The 25,992-nt window shown below is 39.8% G+C and overlaps 1 protein-coding gene across 1 annotated transcript in view; it reads left to right on the top strand.

The window, feature by feature from the left end:
• Positions 1-390: 390 nt before the first annotated feature.
• LOC117332770 (putative cysteine protease YraA) overlaps positions 391-25,992 on the top strand; it is a 58,654-nt gene continuing 33,052 nt past the window's right edge. Inside the window, exons 1-3 of the mRNA XM_033891800.1 lie at positions 391-479; positions 12,234-12,371; positions 12,925-13,022. Of these exons, the coding sequence (XP_033747691.1) occupies positions 429-479; positions 12,234-12,371; positions 12,925-13,022 (287 nt within the window). The 5' untranslated portion in view covers positions 391-428. The remainder of the gene's footprint in view (positions 480-12,233; positions 12,372-12,924; positions 13,023-25,992) is intronic.

The following is a 25,992-nucleotide window of genomic DNA, read 5'->3' as shown; positions in this document are numbered from 1 at the left end:
GACACTGTCTATCATCGTCAATATCACTGTATATAACTTTAATAGCACCAATTATATAAATGTGTTGTGTTATGGTACTTTATGTTATGTTATGTGTGTTATTATTATGTGATGTGTTTGTCTGTTCATTTCACCAGAGACGTACATGTACATGTATATACCACAGTCTCCCTGATATACAAGTCTCTGATTTCACATGTGAGTGTCATTATGTAAGGTGTGATCTTAAGTCTTAATGTATTTTCTTTTCTTTTAATATTGTTTGAGATGTATTTGTATTGTTCTTTATTTCTGTTACTCTCTCCATATTTGGAGGAAATAAAGGAAATTATAATCATCACGAATACTGCGTGAACCGAGTCCGATAGTTAGAATATATATTCATTCGGAAACCATCTTATATTTACCTAAGTTGAATAAAAGTAATCATGTCTGGTCGCGTTGGAATACTCACAGAATTTAATTATGAAGATCTTGAGGTATGTGTTTAATGTCAACATATGAAGTAGAGTATAGTAATATAACAGTACTATGTATTATCGCTGAACATATATAGGCCTAGTTTGTTTCAGTTTTTGTGCCACAGGAAACCGGCTCAGTTCGGATTTACCACTTCTCCGGCTTTTATATTATTTTCACCTTATTTGTACTTTCGTTTTGGAGAAATTTCAAATGCACGTGATGTATATATTGGTATCACTTACATTTACCGGGTACATTTTCCTATCCGAACCTATTGCATCAACCTGTAATCCCATCTGCCCCTGGCCCGGTTAATTATTAACATGTATCATACAGCCATACCGTATACAAAAAGCAGAGACGTATATGATATCACCTGATATACAAGTCTCTGACAAAAAGTATAAAAGTGGCTTAGACGCGGCTTCTGTCATAGAAACCTAATCCAGGTTCGAGGATCCAGGGACGAACATATAGATGTTATATTGAATGTATGTCCCTGGTCGTATGTGGCCATACGTTTATATGTACATGTACATTATTTTACCTCCGTGAAGTTGATTCCTCATTCCTTATTCCTTATTCCATTACTTATTCGTTTACTCTTTACTAATTCACACTTTAAATGGTTCAAAACTAATTGTTAAGCATTCCCATCATCCAATTGACAATTTCATTCCTTATCCATACCTAATTTCTTCTTCAATTCCTTCATTACTTATTCGATTATCTCATTACTTATTTGATTCCTTCATTACTAATAAACACCTTATATTTATTAAATGTTTGAAAACTAATTATTACGCATTCCCATCATCCAGTCGACCATTTCATTCCTTATCCATACCTTACTTCTTCAATTCCCCCATTACTTATTCGATTCCTTCATTACTTATTCGATTTCTCTTTACTATTAACACCTTAAATGATTCAAAACTAATTATTACGCATTCCCATCATCCTGTCGACCATTTCATTCCTTATCCATACCATATTACTGATTAAATTCCTTCATTACTTATTCGATTATCTCATTACTTATTCGATTCCTTCATTACTTATTCGTTTTCTCTTTATTAATTAATACTTTAAATGGTTCAAAACTTACTTATGTGTAGAATGTTATCATATTTCTCCCATTGATAAAGGTTATGGGCATTATTAATATTCATCAAGATAGACCGAGTTCAGGGTCCAGGGGTACTACCCGCGGGAAAAATAGAGCAGGTAAATGCAAAACCTTGACCCCCCCCCCCCCCCCCCCCCCAAAAAAAAATAATCCGCAAGTTGTAATATAGCGTATCTTAATTTTAATTCTGATCTGCGTCTTTTAGATGCTGAACAGCTTTTGTACCAGGGGCACCTATAACACATGGATATTTTGTGACGGAGCCACTGGTTTGCAAATCACACAACGATAATCGGGTAGTTTTCTATTTACAGTTTACAGTTTCTTCACATATTTATAAGTTCCGTTTACAAGTCACATATATCTACAGTACATGAATCAAACTTGCACACGGTGTCCCATCCTCACTCCTCTGTCCCATCCTCACTCCTCTGTCCCATCCTCACTCCTCTGTCCCATCCGCACTCCTCTGTCCTATCCTCACTCCTCTGTCCCATCCTCACTCCTCTGTCCCATCCTCACTCCTTTGTCCTATCCCCACTCCTCTGTCCCATCCTCACTCCTCTGTCCCACCCTCACTCCTTTGTCCTCACTCCTCTGTCCCATCCTCACTCCTCTGTCCCATCCTCACTCCTCGCTCTTCATACCATTATCCTAATCACTCTGTTTTAGACACACACATTCTCACGCCACTGGCTCCCCTTATCTGTCAAGCCATACACTTTTACTCCTCATCCAAAAGAACAATTTCATGCATTACTTCATTTATAAACATAGCCCAATCTATAGCCTCGGTGATCATGAGGTGCCTTGGGACAATGTCAAACTCATCAATTGGACATACACTTATACATGCCAGTCTGTTTCCCCTTACTCTGTCGCTGCCCCTCATCAAATTTATCACCCTGTCACAATTTTATTCAGGGTTACAGTAGGACTAAGTCATTTAATGGTTGTGGTATTCTTGTAATTATATGTATCAATCTCGAAAATATTGCAAAATAAGATTTGGGGAAATGAAGTTTTATTTTTCAAACATCTTTCCAGTCATTTTTCATAGGCGTATATTGATGGAGTTCACAAGTGGGTGAATTAAATAGGGAAGCTTCTAATCTTACAGTTATTTTATAGCTAATATATATAAGGAATGAAATGGTGGAATGGGCATTGGGAATGCTTATTAATTAGTTTTGAACCATTTAAAGTGTTAATTAGTGAAGAGAAAACGAATAGGTAATGAAGGAATCGAATAAGTAATGAGAAAATCGAATAAGTAATGGGGGAATTGAATAAGTAATGGGGGAATTGAACAAGTAATAATGTATGGATAAGGAATGTAATGCTGGAATGGGCATTTGGAATGCTTATTAATTAGTTTTGACCATTTAAAATGTTAATTAGTGAAGAGAAAACGAATAAGTAATGGAATAAGGAATAAGTAATCAACTTCACGGAGGTCATTATTTTGTAGGTAAGTGCAATTTTGTATGTGTATAACTTTACAATACAATGCATTTGAGCTATCGTGTGTAGTCATTTTAGTTGTTTTGTTGTAAACTCGTGTTGTGTGATATGACCGGAGTGAGTTATCGTATCCTGTATGACAGCAACGACAGGAATATAAGTCTAATTGCTCTGAGGTCTAACTGATAACTAAGGGCTAAAACAAGGGCAATATAAAGACACGAGGCCTTCCGGAGGATAACTACCCGGAATTCCTCGGAACCGTACGTAAAATACAATGCTGTTTCATAACAGTTTCACTAGAGTAGTTCTTTAACTACTGCAGTATAGTTGTTCATGGCATCTAAAATGCTTAAGACATATTACCTCTCTGTCAATATCAAAATATATGTATTCTTAATGTCTTGCTTGGGAACTAGGCGAACTTAGGGCTCCTTACAGACTACACATCATCGGTATATATTGCCACATGATGTAGGCTACATGACGCACCGGGAGACACGAATGCCTAGTTTTTCATATTTTCTACTAATTTAGATTTTTCCACCAATTTTACCAAATAAGCACTAATTTAGCACAGCACAGACTATTTTTTCACAAACATACATAATTATGAATTTAAAAGACTAGTTTTTTGTCTTCTAGCCGAATTTTGTGAAAAGTACCTAAAACTATTGTGATACAATGTAGGTGCTAATATCGTTTTCAGTGTCTAAAATGTTGTAACAGGCACTATTGTTCCCCTCAATTTTTAGGGCCATGCAAAGGTTAAAGTCCCGGTCCGGTCTTATTACACTTTTAAAGCATAAAACAAATTGTAGAGATGGAATTAATTGTCTTTATAAACAGTCTGGGAGTTTATGGCTAACCATAACATTTCAAAAAGGAAGGCTAGCCATCACTTTTACCATGTGTGTCAAGTTATGCTATCGCTTTCAAGTTTGTTAGAAGTTGTGAATATCCATCTCTTTTAATTAGCTTCCACACATTCAGGGAGCATTTATTATTCGTACTTTCTAAAAATAAAGTCATGATTTTTCATAACTTTTCTTGAAAAGTTACGGTTTTCCATTCCATCACACAGAAGTTATGGTTTAGAGTAAACTTTCATTATGATAAAGAAGTATTTTGTTTCCAAAAATAATGTTATTCATGTTTGTCAGTGATGAAAACAATGTCATAGTTATTGAACAGTATATTACACTTCGTTGGGGTACATGCGCTGTAGTTATGAAAGATGAAACAAAAATCAATGAAGATCGACATAGAAACGTCTTCTTACCTTATCTCGTTTTCAAGCGCTTCAACTTAGTGCCCCCGGTGCTTACACTTTAGCAATACCAGCGTGGGGATTGGTCACGCGTGTTATAGACACATTCATATTGATGATAGTGTTTTTCTCACTAACTAATCATATATTAAGGCATTTTGTAAATGCTAATCTCAACACTGTCAGTACGCAAGAAAAGTGTTGTTGGTCAGTGAGGCGAATATTAAGGCGAAATGTTGTTGGTCAATTAGGCAAATATTAAGGCGAAATGCCGTTGGTCAATTAGGCGAATATTAAGCGAAATGTTTGTTTGTCAATGGTGCGGATAATGAGGCGAAAGGTTTGTTTATCAGGCAATTCACTTCTCGCAACAACAAAGGTCAGCATCGAAATCCAAAGGTCACGACCTGGTTTAGTGTTCTCTTCTTTGAAGTGACCTTACGTGAACGTATTCCAATTTTGATGGCGAGGATGACCGTGATTGGTGGTAGTCCACACACCCGAAACACCATGATCCCGGCTGGTATTCCAGATATAGAGGCTACACCTCGAGTGGCTGTTGTATATGGTGTTTCGAGTTAGCTATTTCAAAAGTTAACTTTGGAAAGATAACTAACGAGAGTGAAAGATATACCATATACAACAACCACGAGTTTGTGTGACCAGTTTCTACAAGAGGAAAGCTATTCTGCGGGTGAATTGACTTGTTTTGTCTCGACGTGTGTTCTTTTTTCATAATATCAGGTGTCGTGTATGGATATAACCTAAATTGAAATGCTGCTAATTACTATGCAACACTTACAATATCGGAAATGTATGGAAATATATCAATTTATTACAAATCAAAGCAAATTATAAGTATGTTCATTTGTTTCAAAGCAATAAATTGATAGACATCTGCTCATACTAGCGGAAAACAGAATCACAAGTTCGGTTTTTCTAATAAAACTTTAAGACACGTGGTCTAAATTCAATCAAATTCCACTCTGAGCTAACTCCGTGTACTGTGAAAATGTTATTCAGTTAAAATTAAGTCGACCGTGACCCCGCTCGACGCTGCATGCTTTCAGCAGAATTTTCAAGAAAGCGTGAATCTAGGGTACTCATGCACCATACTAGTATGTGCTGATAAATCATTACAAACCGACCATTGGAACAGTACAGATCAGTAACAAGTTTTCTTTTCGAAGCGATTGAACAATGAAGTAAAGTATATAGGAATAGGACCACTGCTCTGATAATGCAGGGGCAATCACAAGGTCATGTAGCTCAGCAATATGGTGTACATTATACAACATTATCCCGTTTAATTGGGCGTCACATGGAGATTGGGTGACCCAGGAGCGGAAGCCCGCGCATTACGTCGCGACGTCAAGATAGAGGTACACACAAATTGTACGTCTCTAGCACGTACGTAACAGATTACAGACGGTGACGGAGACGACACGTCAAGTTGTCGACACTCATGGTCGGTTAGAAATCGGTTGCGGGAGTTTCATTTAAGGTCACGCTTTACAGGTCAAATGGTTGACAACGTGTACGTCTATCGACGTCGTGGTGAGCGATGTTCCGACACTTGAGTAACGGAAAGCGACAGTTTCGGGGGAGGGTATATTATGGTAACGGCAGGGATATCTCAAGGCGTGAAATCACCTCTCGTGGTTATCGATGGCTATCTTACAGCAGTAAGATATAGGGAGTAGGTCTTGAGACCACATGCTCTTCCTCATATCCATCAATGTAACCTTACGTTGCAGCAGGACAACGCGAGGCCCCATGTTGCTAGGATTTGTCGTGACTTCTTGGCTCAAAGCAACGTTCCAGTTCTTGGTTGGCCACTGAACAATTCATATTAGAACGAATACTCATACCCTCATACCCTACCTACACTGCACTCTGACGACGAACATCTGTCAGAAATTGTCCGTCCGTCGTCCAGAGCTACGTTATCTCAGCTAAATTCATATATGTCCCCAATCGAGGTTTTGTGTGACGAGCTAGAAAGGAGGGTTGGGAAGCGCGTCAACGTCCCATTCAACGTCCCATATAACGTCGCTCAACTCACGCAGGCTCTTAAACACCTTGATTGAGCAAATGTTACCACGGATGAGCACACATGCTACTGATTGGGATCAGGAAACGACGTAGGGTACCCTTGTTTTAACGGTATTCACACAAACATTGTCTAGTCTGTGATAGGACAACAAAAGTCATCAAAAGTATTCAGTAATGATAAAATCATCGAGACATCCACACCATGAGCACATTATCAGAGAATCATGTAAAATGATAACTATCAAAAATAATCGTGCGTTTCTTTTCCCCGCTAGTATTTATTTCAAGAATATAACAAAACTAACCTTGAACTTCTTCTTGTGCGTCATTATCTCCAGGACGTCATGAACCGACCTTCAAGTGATAGCCAATCAATTCGCATTGAACCACGTGCTTAAAAAAGAGTCCCGGTCAAAGGTCAACGTGTAAACCAACCAATACGCATGTAAAGTTTATTCCTCGTGTGATATGCATTCAATGGCATTCAACAGTTATAAGGATTAGTTCATGTCCCGGGAGTTGAATAACACCCACCTATCGTGGTAGAAAACAAAATATACCCCAAATAATCCTGAAGTTTTATAAAACTATGACTGAATAAACGGACCACCTGTTCGCAAGCACGGTGTAAAACGCTCTACCAAAGTACGCAACTGGCATTCATTTTCGAACATGCAGTATCTTATTACATGTGGTAAGAGGCAACTTAATTGTATCACCCCACGTTGGTGAATGTCATCTACATTCCGTAAGCACATTCCCGGTGTTAGTAAATCAATGTATGTAGACAATCCCGGTTTCCTCACGTCTCATTGTCCTCTATTTTCGACACCAACCGGAAGTTAATACGATGGGAGCGTGACGTGTGATGACAAGTGGAACTCTGGTGTTACTTCGTCGTCCATAACCACGACTTCTAATTATCATTCCCCTCGCCAGTACACTGTTTGTTTCCAGGTATAGCTTAGCCAGAATATCGTCAGAATTTTTTCCAAAATATTTTATGCAGTTTTTTTTTTACTTCATATAAAATTTTGTCAAGGCGATGTTTTTCCTACTGTGTTAAGTCTCCTCTACTGGAAATTAATCTTCTATTTTTAGTTTAAACAGTATTTATTTAATTCATATACATTGCATACAAATATACAAAATATCAATTCATAATTTGCAAAAGGATCTGGAAACAAGCTCAAAGCTTATATCAATCCATCTCCCTCAAAAGGTCAGCAACATTTTATGTAGCATAGTGGTCATGTCACAACACTGCTTAATCTTTTTACAGTTCATATAGGTAGTTATATAAATGATGATGTATTAAAACATAAGATGTACATTCAAGGAATGAAATTTCAGTTAAAGAACATTGGTGGAACATATATAATTTAATTTTGTATGAAACACGCATTTTCATTGGCTGAAATAATTTTGCGAAATGTAACGTCATTTTTGATTGGCTGATGACGTTGCGTAATAATTTATCACAGAAAAGAGTTCGCCAAAGAAAGTGAAATATCTTGGTGTGTATAAGACGAAATTGAATTATAAGAATTAACATAAATTATTTTTTCCGCGGTTTATTTAGAGTACACTCCAGTTTTTTTCTGTTATGACTGTATAACAGAAAAAATAATTGATGTTAATCCTTAAATAACGAAAATTTGTTGAGAGTTATTTGAATATTTTACATTGATACATAACTATCATATTCATAGGTTCAATTTGATTTGACAACAGCTCCGGTTTTAATCATTTTGTCTTCACGGTGAGACAACAAATCAACTCCATGTATCATGCAATATGTCACATCTTATGTACTCCTAGAGAGATATAGATCTGTAGGGTCCTGATTAGGACTCGATGTACATGTATACAGTTTTTAATTATTTAATATCAAACGTGTTATAGAATGAACACATCAGGCGGAATTTCTTTTTGTTTTTGTTTTGTTTTGTTTTTGCAAGATAAAGCTTATTTTCATGAAGATTTATAGACGTACGCGGTTTTGGACTGTTTTGGGGAAAAAAGTTTTTTTTTGCATTCAGTTAACAATTAAATGCTTGTTAGATGGTATTTTTTTTATCATAAATATGCAATCATGCTGACAGATAAATGCCCATTTCATGAATATCCATCTGTCAGCATGATGGCATTTATATTGACAATACATAGAATCGAATAAGCGTTTAATTGTTACATTTACAGTGTACATTTTCGTATTTTAAACTCTGTCTTTCTTCAATTAATACGTCCTTTATTATAAATCCGCAACGAAGTTGAGGTATATTGGAATCACCCTGTATGACCGTCCGACTGTCCGGAATATTGTGTCAAATGTACCTAATAAAAACTGAAGCAATATTTCTCGAACTTGGCATAGTACATCGTTATGATATATGGTTGTGTCCTTTTGTTTTTCGCGAATTTTCGAGTTATGCCCCTTTTTGTAGATATTCTGTATGGAATATTGTGTCAAGTGTATCTAATAAGGAAGTGAGGCACGCAAACATGTCTGCTTCATCCTTGTGATATAAAGTGCCCTTCCGCATTTTGTTTTTCGAGAAAATATCATACAGTGATGCCCCTTTCTGTAAAAAAACGGCGACCACCTTGGATTTCTTGATAACATGCCTAGTTTTACATTAAATTTTCAGGTTACCTGTCACAAAGTCTCAAGTGACCTAGTCTTATCGCCTTATGTCCGTCGTCGTGCGCAGCCATCGTCCGTCGTGCATCCGTAAACAATTTACATTTTCTATTTCTTCTGTGAATCCCTGAACAAATTTCAATGAAACCTTCCATGACCAAAGGTCAACCGAAATTGTGAATTATGTGATCCCCATCCCATAGCGAAGCTGAGGGACAGGGCCAAACAGGGTAAAATTGACTGAATTTTTAAAAATCTTCTTCTCAAGACCCAAATATACAAGGTAGTAGAATCAAATCGTTGTACTCTTCATATGTGAAAGGGTCTCAAGGTACTTAACCAAAATTATGAATTTTCTTACCCTGGGGACTCACGTTTGCCCCTTGGGAGGGGTAAACTTTACTAAAGGGGGAGCAGCGATCCTGACGACAGTTCTAGGGTTTGACCAGTTACACTGTGTGTTCATTTGAAAGAATATCATCTTTAGATCAGATGTTTGATAACACATCCCCTGTAAAAAAAAATCCGGATTTTGCCCTTTTTTTACCGCTTTGAGTGTGAAAATAAACGAATTGTTGAATTATTCATCTGTTATAGTAGCATAGACTACCAATTTACATGTAAAAATATTAAAATTTTACAAACTTTATGTAAATTTTCGAACAACGCCTTTTCCGGATTTTGCTTTACCTATTAGTGTGTTTTAAATTGTCGCCTGCGTACAATATATAAAGAATGACGATGGCGGCTCCATAGTGATCGAGTGGAGGAGATATTAGAGGCGCTAGGCTCAGCTAGCAGCCATAATTGTCAAACTGGATGCACTGATAGACATGGATAACAGAAGACATGTTTCAGGAGATCGATTTGATTTGTTTATTTTGTAAATATATTTGAAAAAAAACAACCATGATGGTAAAGTTTATAATATGACCATTTTGATATCACACCTCTTACCAGCTCTCGAGTCTTGATATCATATGACCATTTTTATATCACACCTCTTACCAGCTCTCGAGTCTTGATATCATATGACCATTTTTATATCACACCTCTTACCAGCTCTCGGGTCTTGATATCATATGACCATTTTTATATCACACATCTTACCAGCTCCCGGGTCTTGATATCATATGACCATTTTTATATCACACCTCTTACCAGCTCTCGAGTCTTGATATCAGCCCTCGGACCTTCGTTCCTCGGGCTAATATAAAGACTATCGGGCTGATAATGGAGGTGACATCAAAATGGTCATATAACAATCTCTAAATATCACCCCTTTGGATTACTCTGTCACACCTTCAAGTTAGGGGAATATATAGAGAATACATGGTCAGCGTCTTAATATAAGCTGTATTTTGGCAAGGGTAAAGAAAGACAAAATTGGCGAGCCTTGGCGATCAAAAATATTCATTTTGAAGTGAAACGGTATCAATAATAATCCAAATACATATTCGCCTTTTAAACGTTGTTTCGGCTATATCGAATAGACGCACGTGCTTAGATTCCAAAATTCAGCTGTTTTCCGCCACTGCCGTATACAGCAAAAATATATATGGTGGGTGTATTCCGACAATGCGGTGGCAGTTGCATGATACAGTCTATTAGTCTCCAATTTTACTTGTTCAAGACTTCTCTGTCAACTCCTAGGTTATGACGGATCGCATGTTATTGCAACTACAATGACGTCACGGCAACAATTCAATGACGTCATGTCGATAATTTAATTACATGCTATCAGCATTGTGTTGCTGAGATCTTTGTTTGTTGTTAACTTGTGTGTAAACAATTATAGTAAATGTCGCGTCATGTTGAAATATTTGTTTAAGAAATGTTGTTTACACACGAGCGAACGATAAAAAAGAACTATTGCCAATTTTTGTTATTTCCATTTTCATTTCCATGCGAATTTTAGAAAAAAAAAATATATATCTTCGATACATATGTTTTGAAATGCATCAATGCTTATGAAAAATAAATTCACAAAAAAAACAACAACAACAACAATAAAACAAAAAACAAAACAAGAAAAAAAAGGAAAAAGAATAGGGAAAAAAAACAAAACCCTATGTTTGCCTTATCAGAACCGGCCCGACCTCACTCACTGTCAACTATAGGTATTCCTATGCGCCTCACGTATACAGCTTATATTAAGACGCTGACCATGTATTCTCTATATCCTCACGTTTATCGAAGTGTAAACGTCAATTCTGTTGGTAATGCCAAATAGGGAATACACACCCGAAATGTAAATATATCGCAATAACTAGAATATGCGCGAAAAGAAAAAAATGATGGAAGAAAAATAATCATGTCCTACGTTGAGGACGTGACAGAGAACTCTCCAATCCTCGGGAAGATACCCTTGATTGTCTAATTCGAGGCTCTTACCACAGGGGGTAGGCGCGGACCTACGTCACAAAAAAAAATATGTTAGATTACATCACAGTGTGTAGTAATGTCGGGGACCACGTTACCACGAGTAGTACTCTCCGCCGTCGGATTTTTTCTTCTCTCGAACACGATTTATGTATATTTATGTAAGTCCAATGTTCTCCTCAATGTTTCTAACATAAAAATCAAAAGTCCTACAGAATAAATGGTGTAGATAGAATCACATCTCCTTTGTGTCGTTGTATTGACGGTTGCTAAGACCCGTGCCAAGAACTTAAACAGATAGAATCAAAATCATAATGTAAATATAAGGGATGGAATTTATTTTTTCAACATTCATAAGGTCATAACAGCATTGGCTTCTGGACATGTCCAGAAAGTCAATGTTGTATGACCTCATGAATGTTGAAAACAAAGTTCATTCCTTAATGAATGTTGAAAACATGAAGTTCATTCTTTAATGAATGTTGAAAAGATAAGTTGCATTACTCATGGCATCGCTGGTGCGTTGTGAACTGTTAAAGCCGGTGTATTGGTATCTGTTGTTGCTACCTGAGGGTGGGTTATTGGAGCAACATTGTTTAGCCATGACCATGTTACAATACGTGATAATACAGACATCACATCTTGCCAGTTTGACAGTTTGGTGCTTGCTATACACATTTATCTAACTTGTATACCTATTACTTTATATATCGCTTACAGCAGATAGAATACAAAACTCCTAAACAATGATATTTTCTTTGAACGTGATACCTTTGCAGCAGGTTCTACATTGTAACATACTAACTGAAACCTTTGGCCTTGTACAGCTGTGGTACCCGTACTACCGTCTACGAGAGGAGGGCTATGACACGTTTACGATAGGACCAGAGAAAGGCAAGACATACAACTCCAAACATGGCTACCCTTGTAAGGCGGAGGAGGGCATCGATAATGTCAAAGCGGAGGTAATAACAAAGGATGATAACTATAGCAGTGTTCATTAGAGGAACGTGGAAATAGTTTTGTTTTAAATCTTTTGATATTTTGGTTGACCAACAATTTCTGCGGAGTTAGATAGCATTTAATTCCCCAAAACTTGGTTTTTCATGCTGAAAAAAATCATCTTTTTATAAACTGATTTCATTTAATCGTTTTTGTCATTTAATTAAATACGTATATATATATTTTTAAACAACTTATAACAAGATGAAATTCGACACAATTATGTACAGGATGACGTTGCTCTATTGTCTTGGGAAAGATATGATTGGGTGGTCATTCTAGTCTAATAGAATCTAACATGATAGAGACCCATATTTGAATACATATTCATTTTTTCTCACATACGTAAAACAAAAATTTTAAGTTGCGAAACTTTTTATCGCGCCATCAATGTCCCATGAAATGTAGGACGAAATCGAAGTTGTGAGTAGCGTCAGAATGCGAGAAACAATGGCCTAGATTAGTTAAGAGATGAATCATGTTGATAATTTTCGTTTATGGCTCTCTGTACTGTAGGAACTGGCCGGCCTGATCATTCCTGGGGGTTTCGCTCCCGACTACTGGAGGAGAGACGCACGCTTTTTGGATCTCGTCAAGGCTATTTATGAGTCAGGGTAATGCTCTCGTAATGCACACAGGTCACCCAGTAAGTCGAATTTAAAATAGTTCGTCTGTTGGGACGACGATGGACAGTGACTTTATCAATATTCAACATCACATATTGGAAAAACACATGTACTAACAATGTCACACCTTTTACTTACAATGTCACACCTTTTATTTACAATGTCACACTTTTAACCTAAAATGTCAAACCTTTTTCTTACAATGTCACACCTTTTATTTACAATGTCACACTTTTAACCTAAAATGTCGAACCTTTTACTTACAATGTCACACCTTTCACTTACAATGTTACACCTTTTACTTACAATGTCACACCTTTATTAATATCGCTTTATTATGTCATCTGACCTGAAGGGTCAGGATGACCTATATTCATCATGTTTCGTCCGTCGTCGTGCGCCGTGCGTATACTTTTCACATTTCAAACTTCTTAAGTTCCACCAGTTGAATTAAGCTGAAATTTGCCTGAAAGGATGCTGGGATGGTCCTGACCAAGTGTTGTTATTTTTCGGGTCAGTCTGAAATCCAAGATGGCCGCCACAGCCGCCATTTTGAAAACACATTTGAAACTTCTTCTCAAGTTCCACTGGTGAGATTGAGCTGAAACTTGCCCGAAATGATCCTGGGATGGTCTTGAGGAAGTGTTGTTATTTTTCAGGTAGGTCAGAAATCCAAGATTGCCGCCATAGCAGCCATCTTGAAAAACACAAATTTACACTTCTTCTCCAGTTCCACTGGTGCCATTGAGCTGGAAGTTGGTGAGGATGTTAATTAAGGACAGAGAGTCAACAAAGTGTTGTTATTTTTCAGCATCGTAAACACTTTGACATGGCAGCCATGGCGGCCATATTGTAACATGATTGCGCAATCATGGTTCTTCTGAACAACACCTATTTCAAACTTTTTCTCAAATTCCAACAGTGGGATTCAGCTCTAACTTACCAGAAATGATCCTGAGATGGTCCTGACCAAGTGTTGTTAATTTTCAGGTCGGTCAGAAATCCAAGATGGCCGCCACGGCAACCATCTTGAAAAAACACATTTTAAACTTCTTCTTCCGTTCCACTGGTGTTATTGAGCTGGAAATTGGTGAGGATGTTAATTAAGGACAGAGAGTCAACAAAGTGTTGTTATTTTTCGGCATTGTAAAAACTTTGACATGGCAGCCATGGCGGCCATATTGTAACATGATTGCGCAATCATGGTTCTTCTGAACAACACCTATTTCAAACTTTTTCTCAAATTCCAACAGTGGGATTCAGCTCTATCTTGCCAGAAATGATCCTGAGATGGTCCTGGCTAAGTGTTGTTATTTATCGGGTCAGTCAGAAATCCAAGATGGCCGCCATGGCAGCCATCTTGAAAAACACATTTGAAACTTCTTCTCCCGTTCCACTGGTGCTAACTAGACTGTCCTGAAAGATAAATCAGAGATAATATTGCTACTAGTCTATCGGACGTCATCTTGTTTTCTATGTAGCCTAAAGGTCAACTATCGGGTAAATGTCCCAAGTTGGTTATATGACCCAGTGAACTTTGATAATATATATACCGCTATCGGGTGTTTCCAGGTGGTCCCCTGTACGCCAATAGGGTCTATCATTGTACAGCAAACGACCGACGAAAAATAAATGGGGCTAACACTCGATAGAAGTAAAATGACATTATAATTTATAATTACATATTTGCTAAACAATAGCCACCCTCTTTGTAGACACTCTGTTGTAGCTAAACACTTAGGTAGATGGGACAGGAATATTTAATGATGGTACACCTAGTTCCTGTGTTTAGTCGGGACAGGAATATTTAATGATGGTACACCTAGTTCCTGTGTTTAGTCGGGACAGGAATATTTAATGATGGTACACCTAGTTCCTGTGTTTAGTCGGGACAGGAATATTTGATGAAGGTACACCTAGTTCCTGTGTTTAGTCGGGACAGGAATATTTAATGGTGGTACACCTAGTTCCTGTGTTTAGTCGGGACAGGAATATTTAATGATGGTACACCTAGTTCCTGTGTTTAGTCGGGACAGGAATATTTAATGAAGGTACACCTAGTTCCTGTGTTTAGTCGGGACAGGAATATTTAATGGTGGTACACCTAGTTCCTGTGTTTAGTCGGGACAGGAATATTTGATGATGGTACACCTAGTTTCTGTGTTTAGTCGGGACAGGAATATTTAATGATGGTACACCTAGTTCCTGTGTTTAGTCGGGACAGGAATATTTAATGATGGTACACCTAGTTCCTGTGTTAAGTCGGGACAGGAATATTTAATGATGGTACACCTAGTTCCTGTGTTTAGTCGGGACAGGAATATTTAATGAAGGTACACCTAGTTCCTGTGTTTAGTCGGGACAGGAATATTTGATGAAGGTACACCTAGTTCCTGTGTTTAGTTGGGACAGGAATATTTAATGATGGTACACCTAGTTCCTGTGTTTAGTTGGGACAGGGATATTTAATGATGGTACACCTAGTTCCTGTGTTTAGTCGGGACAGGAATATTTAATGATGGTACACCTAGTTCCTGTGTTTAGTCGGGACAGGAATATTTAATGAAGGTACATCTAGTTCCTGTGTTTAGTCGGGACAGGACTATTTAATGATGGTACACCTAGTTCCTGTGTTTAGTCGGGACAGGAATATTTAATGATGGTACACCTAGTTCCTGTGTTTAGTCGGGACAGGAATATTTAATGAAGGTACACCTAGTTCCTGTGTTTAGTCGGGACAGGAATATTTGCTGATGTACTACTAGTTCCTGTGTTTAGTCGGGATAGGGATATTTAATGATGGTACACCTAGTTCCTGTGTTTAGTCGGGACATGAATATTTAATGATGGTACACCTAGTTCCTGTGTTTAGTCGAGACAGGACTATTTGATGATGGTTCACCTAGTTCCTGTGTTTAGTCGGGACAGGAATATTTAATGATGGTACACCTAGTTCCTGTGTTTAGTCGGGACAGGAATATTTGCTGAAGGTACACCTACATGTAGTTCCTGTGTTTAGTCGGGACAGGAATATTTAATGAAGGTACACCTAGTTTCTGTGTTTAGTCGGGACAGGAATATTTAATGAAGGTACACCTAGTTTCTGTGTTTAGTCGGGACAGGAATATTTAATGATGGTACACCTAGTTCCTGTGTTTAGTCGGGACAGGAATATTTAATGATGGTACACCTAGTTCCTGTGTTTAGTCGGGACAGGAATAATTAATGAAGGTACACCTAGTTCCTGAGTTTAGTCGGGACAGGAATATTTAATGATGGTACACCTAGTTCCTGTGTTTAGTCGGGACAGGAATATTTAATGATGGTACACCTAGTTCCTGTGTTTAGTCGGGACAGGAATATTTAATGATGGTACACCTAGTTCCTGTGTTTAGTCGGGACAGGAATAATTAATGAAGGTACACCTAGTTCCTGAGTTTAGTCGGGACAGGAATATTTAATGATGGTACACCTAGTTCCTGTGTTTAGTCGGGACAGGAATATTTAATGATGGTACACCTAGTTCCTGTGTTTAGTCGGGACAGGAATACTTAATGAAGGTACACCTAGTTCCTGAGTTTAGTCGGGACAGGAATATTTAATGATGGTACACCTAGTTCCTGTGTTTAGTCGGGACAGGAATATTTGATGATGGTACACCTAGTTCCTGTGTTTAGTCGGGACAGGAATATTTGATGATGGTACACCTAGTTCCTGTGTTTAGTCGAGACAGGAATATTTAATGATGGTACACCTAGTTCCTGTGTTTAGTCGGGACAGGAATATTTGATGAAGGTACACCTAGTTCCTGTGTGTATTGGAGTATGGTAATAGTGTAACGTATATAACTTTTGGAGGGTGGTAATAGTGTAAAGTATTTAACTTTTGGGAGTTGCTAATAGTGTAAAGTATGTAACTATTGGAGGGTGGTAATAGTGTAAAAAGCATGTAACTATTGGAGGGTGGTAGTAGTGAAAAGTATGTAACTTTTGGAGGGTGGTAATAGTGTAAAGTATGTAACTATTGGAGGGTGGTAATAGTGTAAAGCATGTAACTATTGGAGGGTGGTAATAGTGTAAAGTATGTAACTATTGGAGGGTGGTAATGGTGTAACGTATATAACGTTTGGAGGGTGGTAATAGTGTAACGTATGTTACTTTTGGAGGGTGGTAATAGTGTAAAGTATGTAACTTTTGGAGGGTGGTAATAGTGTAACGTATGTTACTTTTGGAGGGTGGTTATAGTGTAACGTATGTTACTTTTGGAGGGTGGTAATAGTGTAACGTATGTTACTTTTGGAGGGTGATAATAGTGTAAAGTATGTAACTTTTGGAGGGTGGTAATAGTGTAAAGTATGTAACTATTGGAGGGTGGTAATAGTGTAAAGTATGTAACTATTGGAGGGTGGTAATACAGTGTAGTGTAAAGTATGTAACTATTGGAGGGTGGTAATAGTGTAAAGTATGTAACTATTGGAGGGTGGTAATAGTGTAAAGTATGTAATTTTTGAGAGTGATAATAGAGTAGAATATATAACTTATGGAGGTTGGTGATATAAATAAAGTATATAACTTAATATGGAGGATGGTAATAACATATATTAATCTCGCATTACGATGAAATCATTCTTGTTTGAATGAGTGGAAACTCACGTTAGAATTGATTCGGATTGCACAGATGACCCCACCTCTACACGAGGGTTCCTGACCATCTTCATGACAGCCTTACCCCACACCTCTACACGAGGGTTCCTTACCATCTCCATGACAGCCTTACCCCACACCTCTACACGATGGTTCCTGACCATCTTCATGACAGCCTTACCCCACACCTCTACACGAGGGTTCCTTACCATCTTCATGACAGCCTTACCCCACACCTCTACACGATGGTTCCTGACCATCTTCATGACAGCCTTACCCCACACCTCTACACGAGGGTTCCTGACCATCTTCATGACAGCCTTACCCCACACCTCTACACGAGGGTTCCTGACCATCTTCATGACAGCCTTACCCCACACCTCTACACGATGGTTCCTGACCATCTTCATGACAGCCTTACCCCACACCTCTACACGATGGTTCCTGACCATCTTCATGACAGCCTTACCCCACACCTCTACACGAGGGTTCCTGACCATCTTCATGACAGCCTTACCCCACACCTCTACACGATGGTTCCTGACCATCTTCATGACAGCCTTACCCCACACCTCTACACGAGGGTTCCTTACCATCTTCATGACAGCCTTACCCCACACCTCTACACGATGGATTCCTTACCATCTTCATGACAGCCTTACCCCACACCTCTACACGAGGGTTCCTTACCATCTTCCATGACAGCCTTACCCCACACCTCTACACGATGGATTCCTGACCATCTTCATGACAGCCTTACCCCACACCGTCTACACGATGGATTCCTTACCATCTTCATGACAGCCTTACCCCACACCTCTACACGATGGATTCCTTACCATCTTCATGACAGCCTTACCCCCACACCTCTACACGATGGATTCCTTACCATCTTCATGACAGCCTTACCCCACACCTCTACACGATGGATTCCTTACCATCTTCATGACAGCCTTACCCCCACACCTCTACACGATGGATTCCTTACCATCTCCATGACAGCCTTACCCCACACCTCTACACGATGGATTCCTTACCATCTCCATGACAGCCTTACCCCCACACCTCTACACGATGGATTCCTTACCATCTTCATGACAGCCTTACCCCCACACCTCTACACGATGGATTCCTTACCATCTTCATGACAGCCTTACCCCACACCTCTACACGATGGTTCCTTACCATCTCCATGACAGCCTTACCCCACACCTCTACACGATGGATTCCTGACCATCTTCATGACAGCCTTACCCCACACCTCTACACGATGGTTCCTTACCATCTCCATGACAGCCTTACCCCACACCTCTACACGAGGGTTCCTGACCATCTTCATGACAGCCTTACCCCACACCTCTACACGAGGGTTCCTGACCATCTTCATGACAGCCTTACCCCACACCTCTACACGATGGATTCCTTACCATCTTCATGACAGCCTTACCCCACACCTCTACACGAGGGTTCCTGACCATCTTCATGACAGCCTTACCCCACACCTCTACACGATGGATTCCTTACCATCTTCATGACAGCCTTACCCCACACCTCTACACGATGGTTCCTGACCATCTTCATGACAGCCTTACCCCACACCTCTACACGATGGATTCCTTACCATCTTCATGACAGCCTTACCCCACACCTCTACACGATGGATTCCTTACCATCTTCATGACAGCCTTACCCCACACCTCTACACGATGGTTCCTGACCATCTTCATGACAGCCTTACCCCACACCTCTACACGATGGTTCCTTACCATCTTCATGACAGCCTTACCCCACACCTCTACACGATGGTTCCTGACCATCTTCATGACAGCCTTACCCCACACCTCTACACGATGGTTCCTTACCATCTTCATGACAGCCTTACCCCACACCTCTACACGATGGTTCCTGACCATCTTCATGACAGCCTTACCCCACACCTCTACACGAGGGTTCCTGACCATCTTCATGACAGCCTTACCCCACACCTCTACACGATGGATTCCTTACCATCTTCATGACAGCCTTACCCCACACCTCTACACGATGGTTCCTGACCATCTTCATGACAGCCTTACCCCACACCTCTACACGATGGATTCCTTACCATCTTCATGACAGCCTTACCCCACACCTCTACACGATGGTTCCTTACCATCTTCATGACAGCCTTACCCCACACCTCTACACGATGGATTCCTTACCATCTTCATGACAGCCTTACCCCACACCTCTACACGATGGATTCCTTACCATCTTCATGACAGCCTTACCCCACACCTCTACACGATGGTTCCTTACCATCTTCATGACAGCCTTACCCCACACCTCTACACGATGGTTCCTGACCATCTTCATGACAGCCTTACCCCACACCTCTACACGAGGGTTCCTGACCATCTTCATGACAGCCTTACCCCACACGTCTACACGATGGATTCCTTACCATCTTCATGACAGCCTTACCCCACACCTCTACACGATGGTTCCTTACCATCTTCATGACAGCCTTACCCCACACCTCTACACGATGGTTCCTGACCATCTTCATGACAGCCTTACCCCACACCTCTACACGAGGTTTCCTGACCATCTTCATGACAGCCTTACCCCACACCTCTACACGATGGTTCCTGACCATCTTCATGACAGTCTTACCCCACACCTCTACACGATGGTTCCTGACCATCTTCATGACAGCCTTACCCCACACCTCTACACGATGGTTCCTTACCATCTTCATGACAGCCTTACCCCACACCTCTACACGATGGTTCCTGACCATCTTCATGACAGCCTTACCCCACACCTCTACACGAGGGTTCCTGACCATCTTCATGACAGCCTTACCCCACACCTCTACACGATGGTTCCTGACCATCTTCATGACAGCCTTACCCCACACCTCTACACGATGGTTCCTTACCATCTTCATGACAGCCTTACCCCACACCTCTACACGATGGTTCCTGACCATCTTCATGACAGCCTTACCCCACACCTCTACACGATGGTTCCTTACCATCTTCATGACAGCCTTACCCCACACCTCTACACGAGGGTTCCTTACCATCTTCATGACAGCCTTACCCCACACCTCTACACGAGGGTTCCTGACCATCTTCATGACAGCCTTACCCCACACCTCTACACGATGGTTCCTTACCATCTTCATGACAGCCTTACCCCACACCTCTACACGATGGTTCCTTACCATCTTCATGACAGCCTTACCCCACACCTCTACACGATGGATTCCTTACCATCTTCATGACAGCCTTACCCCACACCTCTACACGAGGGTTCCTTACCATCTTCATGACAGCCTTACCCCACACCTCTACACGATGGTTCCTTACCATCTCCATGACAGCCTTACCCCACACCTCTACACGATGGATTCCTTACCATCTTCATGACAGCCTTACCCCACACCTCTACACGAGGTTCCTGACCATCTTCATGACAGCCTTACCCCACACCTCTACACGATGGTTCCTGACCATCTTCATGACAGCCTTACCCCACACCTCTACACGATGGTTCCTGACCATCTTCATGACAGCCTTACCCCACACCTCTACACGATGGTTCCTTACCATCTTCATGACAGCCTTACCCCACACCTCTACACGATGGTTCCTGACCATCTTCATGACAGCCTTACCCCACACCTCTACACGAGGTTCCTGACCATCTTCATGACAGCCTTACCCCACACCTCTACACGATGGTTCCTGACCATCTTCATGACAGCCTTACCCCACACCTCTACACGATGGATTCCTTACCATCTTCATGACAGCCTTACCCCACACCTCTACACGATGGTTCCTGACCATCTTCATGACAGCCTTACCCCACACCTCTACACGATGGTTCCTTACCATCTTCATGACAGCCTTACCCCACACCTCTACACGATGGTTCCTTACCATCTTCATGACAGCCTTACCCCACACCTCTACACGAGGTTTCCTGACCATCTTCATGACAGCCTTACCCCACACCTCTACACGATGGATTCCTTACCATCTTCATGACAGCCTTACCCCACACCTCTACACGATGGTTCCTTACCATCTCCATGACAGCCTTACCCCACACCTCTACACGATGGATTCCTTACCATCTTCATGACAGCCTTACCCCACACCTCTACACGATGGTTCCTTACCATCTCCATGACAGCCTTACTGTCTACTTTATTTCCAGTCGATATTGATAGATTGTCTATGTCTAAATCTGCCTATATTTTGAGATTTAATAATGGCTTATGTTTTCCTTATGATCACCTTTACGTTCTGGGGGAATCATTTATTGATTTGTTTGATTAAAACACTGCTAATATAAACACCTAGGATCTACGATAGTCCCTCGCCAAATCATTGTCCGTTTTCATTTGAAGGCATCAGTATGAATAACACACGTGGTCACCTCTGAGTCTATGTGTAGCTAGCAACTGAATTTATTAGCTGAAACATCTAATCGCCAATATATAAATCAGCCTTAATTACGATAAAGATAAAGAAAACAAAGCTGTGTCAGGTACAATGTGTTCAGTTAGTCAACCTCAGAATATTTTCCATGAAATTTGGACTATTTTTGTTTCACGTTAATATCGTAGAATCGATGATCTCGAATAAGTATGATACATATGTATTTGAATAGGAATATAGGCTGAATTTAAGCTGTTACCCTTATCACATATATGTATATCAAACAATGCATTTCTCTTAAATAAAAACAAATATATTCTTTGAACTTGATCAGTAAATTCGAATGCCCAAGAAGGCGGTAACTTTGCACAGGAAAAATGAATATTAGGTATTATTTATTTGACAGATTGTAATGGTTTTGCGATGAGGGAATTTACCTAAAATGATTCAGCACATGTCTTATTACGATTGGACGTGTCCCGACCTATACCAGCGCCATCATTAGTTGTCAGCGTTATCAGCCTTTATCTTTACTTTATATACAATGTCAGACAAACATCGATGCCCTATCAGTCCCCGAGGTTAACCGTCTCCTCTTCAGTACTTGGCATTTATTCCGGCACGATTACGTAAACCATACTCAGACAATAAAAAATGAATTCATGTTTTTTTTTCCATTTGATCGTTAGTACTATTGGATCTCTAAGCCATATAGTACAATAAATGTCTACCTCCTTGACTATAAGTTAGCTATTGTTTTCCACATAGTAGTATAATTATCTTTACTTTTTAGCCCACCATCTGATGATGGTGGGCTATTCAAATCGCCCTGCGTCCGTCGTCCGTCCCTCCGTCCGTCCGTCCGTCCGTCCGTAAACAATTCTTGTTATCGCTAATCCTCAGAAAGTACTTAAGGGATCTTTCTCAAATTCCATATGTGGGTTCCCCTTGGTGCCTAGTTATGCATATTGCATTTTGAGACCAATCGGAAAACAACATGGCCAACAGGCGGCCATCTTAGATTTTGACAATTGAAGTTTGTTATCGCTATTTCTCAGAAAGTAATGAAGGGATCTTTCCTCAAATTTTCATATGTAGGTTCCCCTGGGTGCCTAGTTATTCATATTGCATTTTGAGACTAATCGTAAAACAACATGGCCGACAGGCAGCCATCTTAGATTTTGACAATTGAATCTTGTTATCGCTATTTCTAAGAAAGTGCTGAAGGGATCTTTCTCAAATTTCATATGTAGGTTCCCCTTGGTGCCTAGTTATGCATATTGCATTTTGAGACCTATCGGAAAACAACATGGCCAACAGGCGGCCATCTTAGATTTTGACAATTGAAGTTTGTTATCGCTATTTCTCAGAAAGTAATGAAGGGATCTTTCCTCAAATTTTCATATGTAGGTCCCCCTGGGTGCCTAGTTATTCATATTGCATTTTGAGACTAATCGTAAAACAACATGGCCGACAGGCAGCCATCTTAGATTTTGACAATTGAAACTTGTTATCGCTATTTCTAAGAAAGTGCTGAAGGGATCTTTCTCAAATTTCATATGTAGGTTCCCCTTGGTGCCTAGTTATGCATATTGCATTTTGAGACCAATCGGAAAACAACATGGCCGACAGGCAGCCATCTTGGATTTTGACATTTGAAGTTTGTTATCGCTATTTTTCAGAAAGTACTGAAGGGATCTTTCTCAAACATTTTTGTAAGTTCCCCTTGGTCTGTAGTTCTGCATATTACATCTTGGGACCAATAGGAAAACAACATGGCCGACAGGCAACCATCTTGGATTTTGACAATTGAAGTTTGTTATCGCTATTTATCAGAAATTGCTGAAGGGATCTTTCTGAAATTTCATTTGTAGGTTGCCCTCTGTGCCTAGTTATGCATATTGGATTTTGAGACCAGTCTGAAAACAACCTGCCCGACAGGCAGCCATCTTGTATTTTGACAATTGAAGTTTGTTATCGCTATTTTACAGAAGGTACTGAAGGGATCTTTCTCAAATTTCATATGTAGGTTCCCCTTGGTCCCTGGTGTTGCATTTTGGGACCAATCCGAAAACAACAGACAGCCATTATCGCTAAATCTTAAATTTTTTATAGAGGTTCCCCTTGTTTGAAAAGTATTAGAGGGCTGTTTCTGAATTTACACAGATTAGTAAGACTTAGAGGAAGGGAAAAGTAGAGAAAAGATCAATCTGACATGGAACCTATAAAGATCATTCAATGGTGGGCGCCAAGATCCCTCTGGGATCTCTTGTTATTGATTGCCATAAAGTACAATAAATGTTTATTTGCTAGAGAGAGAGAGAGAGAGAGAGAGAGGCGAAATTATATTATGCATTGTTCGACATACACTGCTGTATTTACTTTCATTTGCATATTTGCATTACTTTCATTCTTGATATTACATTGTTAAAGGTGCCACATCACCCGTGTCTTTTGATGTTGTCATAGTTGTGAACATGTTACACTTTTCGTAAATGATTAATTACTTCGAAAAAATGTAGAATCAAAAGAAAAAAAATGCATGTTTTCTGTTTGCATAAGGGGAGACAATCGATACTGGATTAAACAAATCATGTACATGATACAGTACGATTATTATAGAATAAGTGATTTTGAAACAAATACAGCCCAATAAATACTTTGATACAATATCTGTGTTCAGCTTTAAGAACGTAGTATTGTATGAGTTATTACAGGCGTCAGATAATTAGAAACTAAACATTCTCAATTGCACGTCAGAGAGAGAACTGAATTATTTCTACCAATGGACAGAAAACTGTAGAAAACGTATGACAAGGAGATCAATAGTTCCGATACCATATAGTGAAGTGAATTGTGTATAATACTCCTGTAAGAGTGTACAGGTCATGGTGTAGTGAATTAGGTATGTATCGTCCTAGTGTAAAAGTGTACAGGTCATGGTGTAGTGAATTAGGTATGTATCGTCCTATTGTAAGAGTGTACAGGTCATGGTGTAGTGAATTAGGTATGTATCGTCCTAGGTAAGAGTGTACAGGTCATGGTGTAGTGAATTAGGTATGTATCGTCCTAGGTAAGAGTGTACAGGCCACGGTGTAGTGAATTAGGTATGTATCGTCCTATTGTAAGAGTGTACAGGTCATGGTGTAGTGAATTAGGTATGTATCCCCCTTGTGTAAGAGTGTACAGGTCATGGTGTAGTGAATTAGGTAGGTATCGTCCTAGTGTAAGAGTGTACAGGCCATGATGTAGTGAATTAGGTATGTATCGTCCTATTGTAAGATTGTACAGATCATGGTGTAGTGAATTAGGTATGTATCCCCCTTGTGTAAGAGTGTACAGATCATGGTGTAGTGAATTAGGTATGTATCCCCCTTGTGTAAGAGTGTACAGGTCATGGTGTAGTGAATTAGGTAGGTATCGTCCTAGTGTAAGAGTGTACAGGTCATGGTGTAGTGAATTAGGTATGTATCGTCCTATTGTAAGAGTGTACAGGTCATGGTGTAGTGAATTAGGTATGTATCGTCCTAGTGTAAGAGTGTACAGGTCATGGTGTAGTGAATTAGGTATGTATCGTCCTAGGTAAGAGTGTACAGGCCATGGTGTAGTGAATTAGGTATGTATCGTCCTAGGTAAGAGTGTACAGGTCATGGTGTAGTGAATTAGGTATGTATCGTCCTTGAGTAAGAGTGTACAGGACATGGTGTGGTGAATTAGGTATGTATCGTCCTAGTGTAAGAGTGTACAGGCCATGGTGTAGTGAATTAGGTATGTATCGTCCTAGGGTAAGAGTGTACAGGCCATGGTGTAGTGAATTAGGTATGTATCGTCCTAGTGTAAGAGTGTACAGGCCATGGTGTAGTGAATTAGGTATGTATC

Source organism: Pecten maximus, chromosome 8 (assembly GCF_902652985.1).
Source record: "Pecten maximus chromosome 8, xPecMax1.1, whole genome shotgun sequence".
Taxonomy (NCBI): Eukaryota; Metazoa; Mollusca; class Bivalvia; order Pectinida; family Pectinidae; genus Pecten; species Pecten maximus.
Note: the sequence above shows the minus strand (reverse complement) of the source record. Positions and strands in the feature narration are given on the sequence as shown.